The sequence below is a fragment of the Brachyhypopomus gauderio genome, unplaced genomic scaffold (assembly GCF_052324685.1).
Source record: "Brachyhypopomus gauderio isolate BG-103 unplaced genomic scaffold, BGAUD_0.2 sc91, whole genome shotgun sequence".
Taxonomy (NCBI): domain Eukaryota; kingdom Metazoa; phylum Chordata; class Actinopteri; order Gymnotiformes; family Hypopomidae; genus Brachyhypopomus; species Brachyhypopomus gauderio.
In genome coordinates, this window is record NW_027506912.1 from 30001 (window position 1) to 46748 (window position 16748).

Below are 16748 nucleotides of genomic sequence, written 5' to 3' on the forward strand. Positions count from 1 at the left end.
AGTAGAAGCAACATTTAATAAGATTGTGTGTGTGTGTGTGCGTGCATGCGTGCACCCGTGTGTGTGTGTGTGCGTGCGTGTATATGTGTGTGTGTGTGTGTGTGTGTGTGTTGCAGGGCAGTGAAGAGGGAGATGTGGATCAGAACAAGTGCTGTACTCTGTGTAACATGTCCTTCACGTCCGCCGTGGTGGCCCAGTCTCACTATCAGGGCAAGATCCACGCCAAGAGACTCAAACTACTACTGGGAGAGCAGCCTAGCATTACAGGAACAGGTAGGAACAACACACACACACACACACACACACACACAATATTTACACATGTCATGGATATACATGATGTTCTGGCCAGAAGGAGATTGATGTGGAGGAATGATTGTCATCACAATCGTGATGGTCCTGGTGGTGTGACTCTCCACTACAGCGTCACACACGGGGCTGTAGCTGCACTTTCACAACTGAGAGCATTCTGACACTCAGAAAGGTCCAGCTAACAGCACACGAATATCCAGTTAACACCACTCAGAAATGTCCAGTTAATACTCCTGAGAAATATCAAGCTAACTCCACTCTGCTAATGGTAGACCTTTAGTCAAAAAGATTACACTTTTCTATTGGAACAGATGGCTTGAATTCTAAACTTAACATGCAAGATGTGTATAAAGGTGTCGAGTGTAAATGCCTATGACCACCACACACACACACACACACACACACACACACACACACACACACACACACACACACACACACAGGGAACATCTGCTATTATGAATTATTTTCCCATTAACACACTGAGCTGTAATGAAAAAGCAAGTATTCACCTGTCTTTGTCTGTGTGCATGCCTGCGTGTGTGTGTGTGCTCATGTATAAGCACGTGCACGTGTGCTCATGTGTGCACATGTACGCGTGGGCTGATGTAGAACTCCAGTATTCTGGAGCTACAGGTGTAACTCCTCCATCTCTCCTGAAGCGCTGACACCTAAGGAGGCGGAGTTGGACTCTTAAGTCACGTCTGGATCCTCCTATAACCTTGCACGCACACACACACACACACACACACACACACACACACACACACACACACACACACACACACACACACACACACAGATAACAGCATTCCCATACAGTTGGTAGTCACGTTCCCTTCCTGGAAGTGTGTTTGTTCAGACCCACGTAGCTCCTCCCCTTACCCCATCAGCAAATAGGGTGTGTGTGTGTGTTTGTCTGTAAAATATTTTTTTTTCCATCCTTATGAGACTGTGTGTGTGTTTTGAGATATTGGCAGGATGAAATCAATATGCTTACCGAAGTGTATGCTCAACATTTTCTCTTATGTTTTACTACCAATGTGTGTGCGTCTGTGTAAAGAATACTGCATAAAGGTTGTCAGACCAATGTGTGCTTGTGCGTGTATGTGCATGGGTGTGTTTGTAAGAGAGCGTCTATGTGGGATCATACAGCATGTATGTGTGTGTGAGAGAGAAACAGAGAGAGAGAGAGAAAGAGAGAATCACTCTTGGTGAGAGTCATCTGTGTGTGTGTGTGTGTGTGTGTGTGTGTGTGTGTGTGTGTGTGTGTGTGTGTGTGCCTTAGTGACAGTCATCTGCACAGGCAGATGAGAAAGCCATAACGGATAATTCTTTCACTCCACATCACTGTCCACTGCCCACTGCCCTGCAGGGGCAATCGACCTGAAAAACTACAGGAGGAGCTGAGAGAGAGAAAGAGAGAGAGAAAAAGAGTGTGTGTGTCCAGGGCTAAAGAAAGAAGTGAGAATATAAGTGCAGCTCAAAAGAGGCAGTCAGCTGGAAGCTTTGAATTAGACCAGGCTCTGCTGTTGATGTGTGTGTGTGTATGTATGTGTGTGCATGCACGTGTGTGTGTGTGTGTGTCCACGTGTGCATATGCTGACTTGAATATAGTATACGTGTGCTTTATAGCTCATTGTGAAGTGATAGTGATCTTTAGGACTCCTGCTTCAGTGTGGGACCAGTAACTCCACACAGCTCCAAAAAAACTGCACTTCATCATAACGAGAGAGAGAGAGAGAGAGAGAGTTCTTTCAGCAGCAGTGGAAGCAGATACCCCAGGGGGTGGTACATCCTTCTGTGGGTTTCGATGTGCTCTTGAAGAAGGTCTATTATACCAGAGCAGGAGAGAGCGGCTGTTCTGGTAGACAGAGTGGCTGTTTTACAGATAGAGTGGCTGTTCGGATAGAGAGAGTGGGTGTTTGAGAAGATAATGTGGCTGTTTCGGTAGATAAGAATGATTGTTCTGATAGATAGAATTGCTGATAGAGAGAGCAGCTGTTTCAGATAGAGTGGCTGTTCGGATAGATGTAGTGGCTATTTGAGCAGACAGAGTAGCTGAATCATTGGATATGTGTTCCAATAGACAGAGCGGCTGTTCCAGTAGAGAGAGCGCGGCTGTTCCAGTAGAGAGAGCGCGGCTGTTCCAGTAGAGAGAGCGGCTGTTCCAGTAGAGAGAGCGCGGCTGTTCCAGTAGAGAGAGCGGCTGTTCCAGTAGAGAGAGCGGCTGTTCCAGTAGAGAGAGAGCGGCTGTTCCAGTAGAGAGAGCGGCTGTTCCAGTAGAGAGAGAGCGGCTGTTCCAGTAGAGAGAGCGGCTGTTCCAGTAGAGAGAGCGCGGCTGTTCCAGTAGAGAGCGCGGCTGTTCCAGTAGAGAGAGAGCGGCTGTTCCAGTAGAGAGAGCGCGGCTGTTCCAGTAGAGAGAGCGCGGCTGTTCCAGTAGAGAGAGAGCGGCTGTTCCAGTAGAGAGAGAGCGGCTGTTCCAGTAGAGAGAGAGCGGCTGTTCCAGTAGAGAGAGAGCGGCTGTTCCAGTAGAGAGAGCGGCTGTTCCAGTATAGAGAGAGCGGCTGTTCCAGTAGAGAGAGCGCGGCTGTTCCAGTAGAGAGAGAGCGGCTGTTCCAGTAGAGAGAGCGGCTGTTCCAGTATAGAGAGAGCGGCTGTTCCAGTAGAGAGAGCGGTTGTTCCAGTAGAGAGAGAGCGGCTGTTCCAGTAGAGAGAGAGCGGCTGTTCCAGTAGGCTGTTCCAGTAGAGAGAGAGCGGCTGTTCCAGTAGAGAGAGCGGTTGTTCCAGTAGAGAGAGAGCGGCTGTTCCAGTAGAGAGAGAGCGGCTGTTCCAGTAGAGAGAGCGCGGCTGTTCCAGTAGAGAGAGAGCGGCTGTTCCAGTAGGCTGTTCCAGTAGAGAGAGAGCGGCTGTTCCAGTAGAGAGAGAGCGGCTGTTCCAGTAGAGAGAGAGCGGCTGTTCCAGTAGAGAGAGCGCGGCTGTTCCAGTAGAGAGAGCGCGGCTGTTCCAGTAGAGAGAGCGCGGCTGTTCCAGTAGAGAGAGCGGCTGTTCCAGTAGAGAGAGAGCGGCTGTTCCAGTAGAGAGAGAGCGGCTGTTCCAGTAGAGAGAGAGCGGCTGTTCCAGTAGAGAGAGAGCGGCTGTTCCAGTAGAGAGAGCGCGGCTGTTCCAGTAGAGAGAGAGCGGCTGTTCCAGTAGAGAGAGAGCGGCTGTTCCAGTAGAGAGAGCGCGGCTGTTCCAGTAGAGAGAGCGCGGCTGTTCCAGTAGAGAGAGCGCGGCTGTTCCAGTAGAGAGAGAGCGGCTGTTCCAGTAGAGAGAGAGCGGCTGTTCCAGTAGAGAGAGAGCGGCTGTTCCAGTAGAGAGAGCGCGGCTGTTCCAGTAGAGAGAGCGCGGCTGTTCCAGTAGAGAGAGCGCGGCTGTTCCAGTAGAGAGAGCGGCTGTTCCAGTAGAGAGAGAGCGGCTGTTCCAGTAGAGAGAGAGCGGCTGTTCCAGTAGAGAGAGCGGCGGTTCCAGTAGAGAGAGAGCGGCGGTTCCAGTAGAGAGAGAGCGGCGGTTCCAGTAGAGAGAGAGCGGCTGTTCCAGTAGAGAGAGCGCGGCTGTTCCAGTAGAGAGAGCGGCGGTTCCAGTAGAGAGAGCGCGGCTGTTCCAGTAGAGAGCGCGGCTGTTCCAGTAGAGAGAGAGCGGCTGTTCCAGTAGAGAGAGAGCGGCTGTTCCAGTAGAGAGAGAGCGGCTGTTCCAGTAGAGAGAGCGGCGGTTCCAGTAGAGAGAGAGCGGCTGTTCCAGTAGAGAGAGCGCGGCTGTTCCAGTAGAGAGAGCGCGGCTGTTCCAGTAGAGAGCGCGGCTGTTCCAGTAGAGAGAGCGGCTGTTCCAGTAGAGAGAGAGCGGCTGTTCCAGTAGAGAGAGCGCGGCTGTTCCAGTAGAGAGAGCGGCTGTTCCAGTAGAGAGAGCGCGGCTGTTCCAGTAGAGAGAGAGCGGCTGTTCCAGTAGAGAGAGAGCGGCTGTTCCAGTAGAGAGAGAGGCGGTTCCAGTAGAGAGAGAGCGGCTGTTCCAGTAGAGAGAGCGGCTGTTCCAGTAGAGAGAGCGCGGCTGTTCCAGTAGAGAGAGCGCGGCTGTTCCAGTAGAGAGAGAGCGGCTGTTCCAGTAGAGAGAGAGCGGCTGTTCCAGTAGAGAGAGCGGCTGTTCCAGTAGAGAGAGCGCGGCTGTTCCAGTAGAGAGAGAGCGGCTGTTCCAGTAGAGAGAGCGCGGCTGTTCCAGTAGAGAGAGCGCGGCTGTTCCAGTAGAGAGAGCGGCTGTTCCAGTAGAGAGAGAGCGGCTGTTCCAGTAGAGAGAGCGGCGGTTCCGCTCTATGAAGATGAAGAACTGTTGCAAAACTTGAGAGCGTGAAGATCATGATTTGAGAACCTGTAAAACAAAATCTGTACTTGTACTTTTAATTTGAGAACTTGTAAACGAAAAGTAGCACTTGTATTTTTTTTACATTAATTCAGCACAATTTCATATCTTTTGCAACAGATTTACCTTCATACAATAGAGATAGTAGCTGTTCCAACAGAAAGAGTGGCTGTTCCAATAGAATATAGAATTTTAGATTTTAGATATATTTTAGAATATAGAATAATTTAGAATATCCAGACAATATTTTAAGGCATTCAATTAAATTACTGGGGACGTGAAGGATGCAGAAGCTCGTCAGCTCCTCAACCCCTCAGCCCCTCAGCCCCTCAACCCCTCAACCCCTCAGCCCCTCAGCCCCTCAACCCCTCAGCCCCTCAGCCCCTCAGCCCCTCAGCCCCTCAGCTCCTCAACCCCTCAGCCCCTCAGCCCCTCAACCCCTCAGCCCCTCAACCCCTCAACCCCTCAGCCCCTCAACCCCTCAACCCCTCAGCCCCTCAGCCCCTCAACCCCTCAACCCCTCAGCCCCTCAGCCCCCTCAGCCCCTTCAGCCCCCTCAGCCCCCTCAGCCCCCTCAGCCCCCTCAGCCCCCTCAGCCCCCTCAACCCCTCAACCCCTCAGCCCCTCAGCCCCTCAACCCCTCAGCCCCTCAGCCCCTCAGCCCCCTCAGCCCCTCAGCCCCTCAACCCCTCAACCCCTCAACCCCTCAGCCCCTCAACCCCTCAACCCCTCAACCCCTCAGCCCCTCAATCCCTCAACCCCTCAACCCCTCAGCCCCTCAGTCCCTCAGTCCCTCAGTCCCTCAGCCCCTCAGCCCCTCAGTCCCTCAGTCCCTCAGCCCCTCAACCCCTCAGCCCCTCAGCCCCTCAACCCCTCAGCCCCTCAGCCCCTCAGCCCCTCAGCCCCTCAACCCCTCAGCCCCTCAGCCCCTCAGCCCCTCAACCCCTCAGCCCCTCAGCCCCTCAATCCCTCAATCCCTCAACCCCTCAGCCCCTCAGCCCCTCAACCCCTCAACCCCTCAACCCCTCAGCCCCTCAACCCCTCAACCCCTCAATCCCTCAGCCCCTCAACCCCTCAACCCCTCAACCCCTCAGTCCCTCAGTCCCTCAACCCCTCAACCCCTCAACCCCTCAACCCCTCAATCCCTCAACCCCTCAACCCCTCAGCCCCTCAACCCCTCAGTCTCTCAACCCCTCAGTCTCTCAACCCCTTCTGACAGCAAGACAACACAGCTCAGGGACAACAATTTAAACATTAGGCATTTCAGATTCATTTTAGATATGATTTGGAAGAAGAGCATCACTTGCATATTTATTACTGTATGTTCTGGTGATCTGCTTTGTTCCCTCTCAGGCCGCGTTAGAGTCAGGCTGCATTAGAGGTTTAGTGTAATATCTTCAAATATCCAGATTCAGCAGATTTCAGCCTGGTTTTGTCTGATTTCAGTCTGGTTCAGCCTGGTTTGGTTTGGTTTGGTTCAGCTTGGTTTGGTCTGGTTCAACCTGGTTTTAGACAGCTTATAGATACAGTAGAAATTGTTAGAGAGTTTATAGACAGACAAAAGAGCTGATTGATCCCTCTTGTTTCTTCTGCCCTCTCTCTTTCTTTCCTCTAATTCTCTTTCTCTCGCGGGTATATCAGCTGTCTTCGCTGTATCCTCCCGTTCTTGTCCCTGAGCGATGTAGTCATTAGCCAGGCCATCTGTGTCTGAAGGCTGTGTCTGAAGGGCTTGCGCCATGCCCCGTGTGTGTGCGTGTGTGTGTGAGATGGGTGAGGGGTGTCACGAGCAGACAGTGAATCTTGGTGCCACCCGGCGTGATGACACGGAGCAACACTGGAGACGCCTTCTCAGCCTCCCACCTTCTCGAACTTCACAGGACCCAACAACGCTGCACGGCCCCCGTCATGGCCCCCGTCACGGCCCCCGTCACGGCCCCCTGTCACGGCCAATGAGCTCATGCTAAGAATGCTAAGTTTTCCTCATTGGTATTCGTATTTGGCTCGGTATTTAATACAGTAATGTGTGTGCTCTTATTCATGGTCATTAAGTGTCCTTTTCCTGTCAGAGCTTTAAAGTCATCGAGCACCTCTCGGAGTCCGAGCCCCGGATGGGGGAGTGGCCTCCTCCTGAGTGACCAATCGTGGTTCTCACGGAGGCAACCTGTATCGATTCCTGCAATATTCACGTTAGCGAAGCAGCTGAGCGTTGCCTCAGGCCCCTGAGGACTTGCTCGGGAGATCCTGTAGCTTCAGCTTGATAATAACAGCCAATAAGACATAACATACTCTATCTGAGAGTCAGCCCAGCCTTGTGTTTGCAAATATATCATTCATAGCTTATCATAGCTTCATAGCTTGTTCAGTGGGTTTATTTAGTGCTATTCCTATGAGTAAATCACTCAAAATATCTTAGATATCTTAGAGATCAGTCGTACACTGGGACCAATCACCAGATCTAAGTAATATGCTTGTGGTTTTATATGTTCCTGTTATAAAACAATTTGTCTGGTTAAAGTTGTCCCCTTTCCGCTGAAAACACACACACCAAGTCCTGCTTACTTTCACGAGCCCTGACATTACTTTCATACTAGATTTGACACTTTGCCATTTATTCATTCTAAGCTGCAAAGCTGATTGAAAATCTATAACCTGTGTGTTTGCGTACAAGTGTTATTTGTCTGGTTGGTGAGCAACTTGGTGGGGTTTTTTTCGGTTTGTACTTTTTGTTCCGTAAACTCAGCTAGCTTCAGTTGTAGGTTTGTGTGACAGAGAGTCCAGAAGCAGGACACGTAACCTCTGAACACATGACTTTCCGCACCCGTGCAAAGGGTTTGGTCCGGCACCACTTGATCTGAGCACAGGGTCTCGAGAGTCCCGCGTGGCTCAGCTGTGGGACTGCACCTGGGGATGGGAGGCTTCACATGGCATTCTCAACCATGCAGGACCCAACGGGACCCTACAGGACACTTTCTTCATTTTATTCATGCTCTTAAGTGAGGAGAGGATGATTGATTGATTAATTGCAGTGTAGTTTCATAGATTACAGGGCCAGAAGTCAAACGGGTTCAAAATTGAAAATGGGGGGGGGGGGGGGGGCAGATTTGCGCCCCTGAACAGATTTTAAAGTGATTTTTTGGGGGGGTGGAGCAGAACCACACTGCAGGAAGTCCCCGTCCCATTATTATTCACATCTAAACTGAGCAGATGTCTGTTCATCTGCTGGAAGTCTCCGGAAAGATGACTCTCCCTCCCTGTGCCTCCTCATTGCCTGAAGTGTCACCTGGAGTTACCTGGAGCTGTGCTGCTATTTCTGCTCGCAAAAGCTCATTAAAGTTTCAAATCGCGGGGCCTGCCAGTGTCACTGGCTGACGCCACTGTTTGTTCTAACGCAGAGAGCGGTGAGCTGGGACAGAACTCCTCTGGAAGTCAAGCTGTGGCCAGAAGCTCATTACTTGGACCATTGAGGAAGAGAAAGAAATTGGAGAGAGAGAGAGAGAGAGAGAGAAGGTCAGGTGTATATCATAGGTATGTGTTTGTAGGGCGATGTGATTTGATTTTTGATTTCCAGTAAGACTTGCAGTTTGATTATCAGACTCCCCCTTGACTCGGACTGTTGCGCCTCTCGTCGCTGATTACGAGATCAATGGCTTTAAAATTTCCTTTAGCATTTATCTCAGCCCCGGCTGAAATCCTGATCCAGGTGAAGGTCCACCTGTCCTGGAGCCTGAGATGCGCAGGAAAGGGCTAATTGCTGAGAAAGTGCAGGACAAGCATTGGCGTGAGCTGCTTAGCCAGCAGTGAGGTGGAACTTGGTGCTGTGTGTTCCTTTCTGGGATCAAGTACAAGCATCCGTTACCTTGGTCCAGAAGGAGGTGACCCAGTGGGGGAGGGAGGAGCACGGGCCACGCCCACCGTCAGGAGCCGTCTCATTAGTTGCGACACCAGCTCATAGCCAAAGACGACCCAGATGCTAACTGATCTCGGGTCAGTGCTACAGTCCAAATTGAGATCCATACTACGGAGATCCAAACTACGCTTCCTGACAGGGAAAGACCTCTTGGGTGCAAGCTGGCCCAAAAAACAGTGTGGGAAGTCACGGTGATGAATGAGCATCAGGGGCCTCTGTCCCCCTGCTGCTGACCAAAAACACATTAACTAAAAGTGAGAGTGTTCGGGGTGTCTTGGGCCAAAGACAGGGAACTCAATTTGGGCTCCACACAAATGCCATTAAAGCTTGGTGAGGCAGCCATAATTACCCTGGGTGAGACAGTGGTGGAGCGGTAAGAGGGTGATGATGACGGATCATGCCAGACTGGACTCCTGCCTAAGAAAAATCTTTGGGTTTAGTTTTTGGGTTTTTTTTGTTTTTTTTTTTTACTATAGATGTTTAGTTTCTTGGTTGGTAAGCACACGTGGAATTTGCGCATCGTGAAACACACTCATGTACACCTTCCAAAGGCTGTGGGAACATTGTTTGGAAACACATGGTTGGTAGGGTGGTATGGTATTGGAAAAAGTGGGATCCAGTTGCTAGCAAGGTCTTTTCTCTGTATGTCAAACATCCAGTATGGTGACAGCATGTGTCCCAAATCGCTGCTTCTACACCCCACCCTCCAGTTCTACAAGTAAACACTTCAGTACCAGAGGGAGTGATATCTCTTCCCTCTCGCTCACTCAGCACAATTTTCCTCAGATAAAAGTTAAAAGCAAAATAAAAGTCCTTTCATAAAAATAAAACGGGCCATGACACTTTTTGCTTCCTGGAAAGCAACAGTTTCTTTCCTGATTCTTCAGCAGATGTTCTCCTATAAAGCGAATCAGAATTGGTTACTGAATCAGTTCCTCAATCAGCGTGGGTGTTCATCACTGGCACCTCACGCCTCTCTTCTACCACATCCCAAATGGCAACAATGCTTAGCGTGACATCCACTTCACGGAAAGATGCTTCGGTTTCACAGCCTGTATGGGCCACAGATGATGTTGCTGCTTTCAGAGGAAACAGTGCAGCAGGACTGTTAGGTGAGCACAATGTTGGAGAATTATAATGTATGATGTTGTAATCCAGCCTTGAACGTCCCCCTGAAGAATATCAGACAACGCATCTTACCTGCGTTTTACTTAGTATGAAAAAAATCTACTTCTGAAAGACAACCTCATCCATCCACTAATCTTCTTATCTTTTTGAAGTAATTGGTGTGGCTCAGGAAGTTCAGTATATACCATGCTGAGACTACTACCTGATTTTGGGTGTCTGCCCTGAGTCAATGTTCTCCATAAGTGCTCATTCACATAAGGCAAATTAATCATCTATGTGAACTATATGTTCCTTCACCCATAACATGGATCAACTGTTTTCCCTGAGGCCAAACTAGTTGACATTACTGCTGATTATCTTGTGCAACCTTGGGAAAAGAAATGGCACCATCAGGATGGATGTTAGGATGAAATCATGCTCCGTGGCTTCTTTCCAGAGGCCATTTTGTCACTTTCCTCTGGAGGGAGGCGGGCCACCTCCTCGGCTCCCCTCCCCCACCCAGATGATTGGGACTTTGTCCCCTCCGCAGCACTTAATTGGCCCAATTAAATGTTGTCCAAACTGAGAGCGCCGCATGTCAAGAAGCCTTCAAGAGACGGAGAAAAGAACAGCGAAAGACGCGGCTGTGCGCGATGCAATTATCTCCATGGGACAAAAGCGTGTTTTCTACACGCCTGGTGTTCACGGCAGTGCCCCAGTTTCCACACACATGCTAATAAAGGAAAAGGCGCTTTTGTTATCTGCTTCGGTCTGGCCTCCCTGCTGAGGGAGGGCAAAGAAAAACTTGAGAAATTGCTGCAGGTTCCTAATGGCTTCTCATGGTATGGTGGTGTTTTCCTGATGCCCTCTTAATGGCCAAGCATGCTAAAGGTGCGATATGTTTCCAAATCGGCCCAAATTCATCTCATTTGCTCATTTGCAGCATATGGTAACTATTAAGCTAGTTCCCATTAGGTCTCTAATGCTGATTTCAGCAGGGTGGTTTGGATTGCTTCTCTCTCCTTATGCCACTGCTTCCAGACGAGGGTGATGGCTGCTTTAGAGCCCCGGGCGAGGGACGGGAATAGCACATGCCACATTTCGTGCCTTTAGTAAGATGCCACTGTGCATACTGGGACAGAAAAATCCGGAAGTGCGTCATATGAAATGGTGAAGAACGCTGACATCCAATCACCTCCTTCCCCTCCCCCAAGCTTATTTCTCTCATCTCCCATCATTCTCTCTGCCCACCAGAGGCGGCGGCCAGTCCGGTGAAGACGGCCATTGTCGAGAGCTTGCCGACGGGATCTCCACGGCTCCGTGGGGATTCGGACCGGTACTGCCAATTGTGCAACGCCTGGTTCAACAACCCGGGAATGGCCCGGCAGCATTACGACGGCAAGAAGCACAAGAAGAACGCGGCCCGCGCCGACCTGCTGGAGCAGCTGGGAAAGACACTCAACATGGGGGAGATGAAAGGTACAACGCTCATACCATTAGCAACACCACTTTGCTAAGAATGGTTAAAGGTAAATGGAGTCAGTTAGCATTTAGGCAATTTAACCTGCTAGCTTACACTCATTAAGTTAATTAGCATTTTAGGCTTACCCATATCTTTAAGGTCTAGCCATGCAATTCTCCAACAAACACCACCAAACTGAGACATTTCTCCTGCATCTGCTTTGCTTGAATGTGTGTTTTAATGTTTTTGAAGGAATTTCAAAATATGCCTCCCATTTCATACTGGTTCTCTGAGCATTTAGCATGTAGGCGGCCCAGTTCAGCCTCTTGACCCGGAACTGTCCCTGCAACTCCTCGAATAAAAAAAAAAAAAACACATCGACATCCACACAGGAATAACAAAAACACTTGCCAGTGTTCCCATGGCAGCGCCTTTTGTTTATGTTGCCGTTTGCTTTATAGCCACTACTGAAAATACTCCAGCAAAATGGATAGTGTTCAGAGTGTGTGGATATATAAATACTCAGTGGAGATGAGTTGGGAGAAAAACACAGGCCTAGACTTGTGAATGCCTCTTGCAGTGGGCTTGGAACATGTGCCGTTTGCTTCCAGGAACTGGAAAAACCAACATAAACCAGAACGTTCTGTCTTTATCTCACCTTGTTCTTGTATAGTTTTGTAAAATAGTGCCGACTGAGACCACCTGAGCTATTTCCTGACTTGCTAACATGAAGCAACAATACTCCAAACACACACAAAATTCCCCTTGCTTGAGTCTGCAGTTTTGCACTGCAAATGTCTTGAGATATGATGCAAGGGGTTTACAGGCCTGCAACTTTTACCTGCAAGTGTTCCGCGATAGTTTTGACTCACCATAAATCTTTGGTCTAGATTAGGCTTAAAACTGCCTGCCAACTTGTCCCTATCATGACAGTTTGTCCTTGACCAGTGCTTATGTGTCTTTGTTACGTTAAAAGAGCTATGGGTAATACTGCTGACAATTACTCTGTAGAATCACACACACACAGCCGTGGGACAGCTTTGAACCAGGAGATAAAGAGCCAGTATCAGTCTGATTGGAACACAACAAATGGGTACTGTTGTATGACGCATTGTGATGTCAAAAACGCTATCTCCATAGAAACAGAACAGTCCAAGGATTCTATGTCAATGCCACGTTTCCTCTAGAAACCGGTTTCCTGGACATAGCCCCTAATGGAGAGTCTCCATTGAAAAGCCATTTCTCTGTGTCTGACGGAGCTTTGTCTCTATCTGGGAACACGGCCCAAAAACATGTCTGGATCCATCGTCACGGAAACCGCCTACTGTTCTGCTGCCGTGCACAGATATCGCAGTAACACCCAGCAACGAGAGGTCTCCTGCTACATGCTCCAACAATGTCCTCAGCCAAAGCCCCTGGCCTCCTTGACTGACACCCCACCCCACCCCACACACACCCAGGCCAGGGAAACTGTGAACATCTCAGCACTTTGTGCCCAGCAACCAGCGGATCATGCACTTCTGAATGTCCACAAGATGCCCTCTGGTTGCCTGAGAAGATATCTCCCCTCCCCAGAGCACCCGGGCCCAGGGCCTGGCCGGACCTTTCCTCGGCCTGGAGAGGCCAAACTCCGCCTACCTTCTACACCCTCAGGCTTGAGAGACAGAATATATTTTCGCCTCATTTCTGATTTATTTATTTATTACAAATGGCTCGTGCTATGCAGAGTTTTTCATTAACATTTAATGGTGGAACTGGATAGACGTTGTGAATATTGCTCGGGGTTTGTGGGTAAGGACTTGGATGAATTTTCCCCCACCGCTTATGGTTAACTCCTTGGAGTGATGACAGATGCGTTCATCTGCACGAGCAGCACCCAAATGGTCGACACCTTCGAGCGAGACGTTACGAGATCTCACTCTAGCTGTTACTCCTGCCACAAGCTCGCATGGGGATTAATGAGAAATGCGTGAACTAAAACGGGTAAAGCCATACATTCTCTGGAATTACGTGGAAACATTTTGTACATTTGTGAGTTTTTACGGTCTGCCGCGAAGGATATTCCGGCTCAGCTTGTGGAAGAGCGACTGATCCAACCAACTCCGCTCGCAGGGTGGAAGTGAGATGTCTGGCTCCAGCACGGTCGCTCTTAACAGTATCAGCTTCCTCCGGCGGCTACTGTAACTAAGACGGAGTGGCAGGATTGCTGTGATTAACCTGCGCGGGCCGCAACTCCCCACAGAAACCTTCCCGGGATACAAAGACGGTGGCGGCCGGGAGAAAGACGACCCCTCCTCAGGCCGTTTCACCTCAGCCGCCTGCTTGCCGATGTCACGCGGCCATTAGCTCGGCCTGTAAATGCCAGCTTGGATGCGGTGAAGGACTCCCCTCAGACTCTAACAAGGGCCCCGCGCCACGGCAATTATCAATTAATAATGATGTAGCAAATCATACTAATGGGGAATGAAATGGGGGGAGGGAGGCATGAGACAGACAGAGAGAGACAGACAGAGAGAAGACAGACAGAGAGAAGACAGACAGAGAGAAGACAGAGAGAGAGAGACAGAGAGAGAGAGACAGAGAGAGAGAGACAGAGAGAGAGAGAGACAGAGAGAGAGAGAGACAGAGAGAAGACGGACAGAGAGAAGACGGACAGAGAGAAGACGGACAGAGAGAAGACGGACAGAGAGAGACGGACAGAGAGAAGACGGACAGAGAGAAGACGGACAGAGAGAAGACAGACAGAGAGAGAAGACAGAGACAGAGAGAGAGACAGAGAGAGAGAGAAGAAAAGAGAGAGACAGAGAGAGAGGGAGTGAGAAAGAGAGAAGGAGAGAGACAGATGGGGTGATATAAACAGAGGAATTGAGTTAGAGTACAGCTGTAGAATGGTGAGATTTCACCCTTTAATTCTTTAGACTGCGAAGCTGCTGGTGACACTCTCATCATTCACATAATGAGCACACATCCAGCCTGAAATGCAGCAATTTCTCTTTCTCTCTCCTCCTCCATCTCTTTCTCTCTATCTCCCCATCTTTCTTTCTCTTCCCCTCTCTCACACTCTCGGTTTCTCCTCGCTCCCCTTCTGTCTTTCCCTCTTCTCCCCTCTCTGTCTTTCTCTGTCTCCCCCTGGAAGGTCTCTCAGCGTATGTGTCTTCTGCTTGTCCTCTCCTTGCTTTCCCCCACCTTGTCCCTGCTGCAGTGTGTCCTCTAGATGCTTTCTGCTGCAAGGTTCCGAAATCCGAAACCGCAGCAGAAAGTGGGAGATAGTGAGAGAATGAGAGTGTGTGTGTGTGTGTGTGTGTGTGTGTGTGTGAGAACAAAGGGGGTGGGGTGGGGGGGGCAGACTTTGAAGATTACCACATGATAAAATATTCATAGCTTTTCGATAGCGCACCTTGTGCCTGTGTCTGTGTGTCTGTCTGTTTGTTTGTGTTCGTGTGTGTGTGTGAGCGAGCACACTATACCTTCGCTCCTGCTCCTATACGCTTCTTTACACGCTGCCCATTATCACTCGAACGCTGAGAATTGTGGGAGACGCTGCACGAGGAGGCCGATGCTTGACCTCTAACCCCCAGCCTGATCTCCACACCCCTCTTCCTCCTGCAGCGTTCTCTCTCTCCCACCCCCCCCTCAGGGCTCACACTCGTGCCTGGAGAGGTCAGTCTCAGGGAGGGGGCGTCACCCAGCCAAGCGCAGGAGAACCAGCTCATTTAAAGCCGGTCCGTTTGTATACTGACACGCTATGAGGCTGAAAAGGCGCAGAAGTTAATTTTTTTTGCCTGAGCATCCAGCATCAGTTCATAAACAAGTGAAAAATAAACGATGAAGTAGATTGCTGGAGCATCTCGGGCTATTCATCTGTGACCAGGCCAGCCACTATACACCGTACTAATACATCCCCATCTCTCTCTGTGTCCCTCTCTTTATCTTTACCACTCTATACTCATCCCACTCTCTGTATTCAACATGCACAAGAGAAACCCCAACACCCCCCCCCCCCCTTTCCCTGAGCTCCACCTGCAGTCATTAATAAAACAGGGGTGAGGCCCTGTGGTGTGCACAACTTCATGAGACTAAGGTGTGTGTGTGTGTGTGTGTGTGTGTGTGTGTGTGTGTGCATGCGCCTCATTTAAAAGAGAACCCCCCCCCCCCCCCCCCCCCCCTTGTCTTGTCATGGCTCTGGTGTTTGCTGACCGTTGGGTCACTCCACAGCCTGAATTCTAAGTGTCCCCGATCTTGTCACTGCACCTGGATCTTTCAAGGAAGTGGGTATGCCACAGAACTTCCTCTACCGCTCAGTTTATCTCTACTGGTTTTGCTAAATGGAGACACGCTTGCGATTCCAAACACTGACCTATTAACCTCTCTCCTTCTGCTCTGTCAGTTCTCCTGGCAACCTTAAAAGTGCGTGGATGATCATAAAATGGATCTTTTACGCTAATCATGCGGAACCACTGTGGGGCAAATGGGTGGATGTTGGATACCTGCCCTCTGCTTTGACCATTCTATTGAAGTTGAAATTCAGGCCACGATCATCGTGGCAAACGCACCACAGCACCGCAACTCAAACAAATCATTATACGGTAGCGGGATGAAGCACTGATTAGTACTCCGTGTCTGTGTCACTGTGACACCTGGAATTATAGGTTACAGCACATGTATTTAAATAGTATTTTAGGAGTATTTTAGTAGTGATATCTGTCTTCAGCTCTGTCACCTTGTTTCATGAGATGCTCTGCATGGTTTCAGCTTCTCCTGATAGAACGCTCAGTCTGACGCTGATTAAAACGTCCTGTCTGGCTGTCACATTGGGATTCCACGTTTTCCCCCTTCTGGCCGACGAGCAGAAACCCCGCGGTAGCATCCGTCACGCTGGCGTGTTGTTCCGGAGCGGTGATTGCAGCGGGTCGTTCGGACGGACTGATGTCACCGCATCTCTCTTTAGCTCCGTCCGCATGCCTGTCACTCAGCACACAGCCACAAATTGCATCTCCCCGACAGTTCATTTGAGATGCAGCACAGTAGATGAAACCTGTCATGTTGAGTCCCACTACCCTTACCCCAGTGAGGGGCTTTTCAGAGCCCAGTTTTGCCCATCTGGACCTCTCCTTCCACCTCCAAGGAGAAACAGGAACAGTGTCCCTATTGATCGGAAAACAGTTCTCCAATGTGTCTTAAGATTGTTAATAAAAGATTATGGGGGTCAGGAGCTGATCCTGGGTCAATCTAAAGCATCAGATGTCATCTAGAGTAAATATACATGACATCACTGCATGAGTAGAGTAAATTTGTTGTGACTGACAACTCAGAAGATTTAAGTGTTCTCCATCTGACCTTTTCATTTTAATGCATGCAATCTGTTTCATTAATTTTATTAATCATTTTTAAATATTGTTTACCTCCCAAGTACACAGCAGCATGAGCAATGGATAATGAAGTCTTATGGGGGGTTTAAAGAGCTTGTGCCATGCCAACATAGAGGTAGTTTGTCCTTTATGTGCTGTTGTTGCATGCCGTCACATTCTGCTTACGTTTCATGACGCTCCACTGAACCACTTGATCTGGGTT

General features: G+C 49.7%; 1 protein-coding gene across 3 annotated transcripts in view; it reads left to right on the forward strand.

Moving 5' to 3' along the window:
• The window catches only part of zmat4a (zinc finger, matrin-type 4a), a 66018-nt gene that overhangs the window by 23377 nt on the left and 25893 nt on the right, over positions 1-16748 (forward strand). For all 3 annotated transcript variants that reach the window (XM_076992240.1, XM_076992238.1, XM_076992239.1), the window contains 2 exons: positions 117-273; positions 10970-11194. In XM_076992240.1, the coding sequence (XP_076848355.1) occupies positions 117-273; positions 10970-11194 (382 nt within the window). The remainder of the gene's footprint in view (positions 1-116; positions 274-10969; positions 11195-16748) is intronic.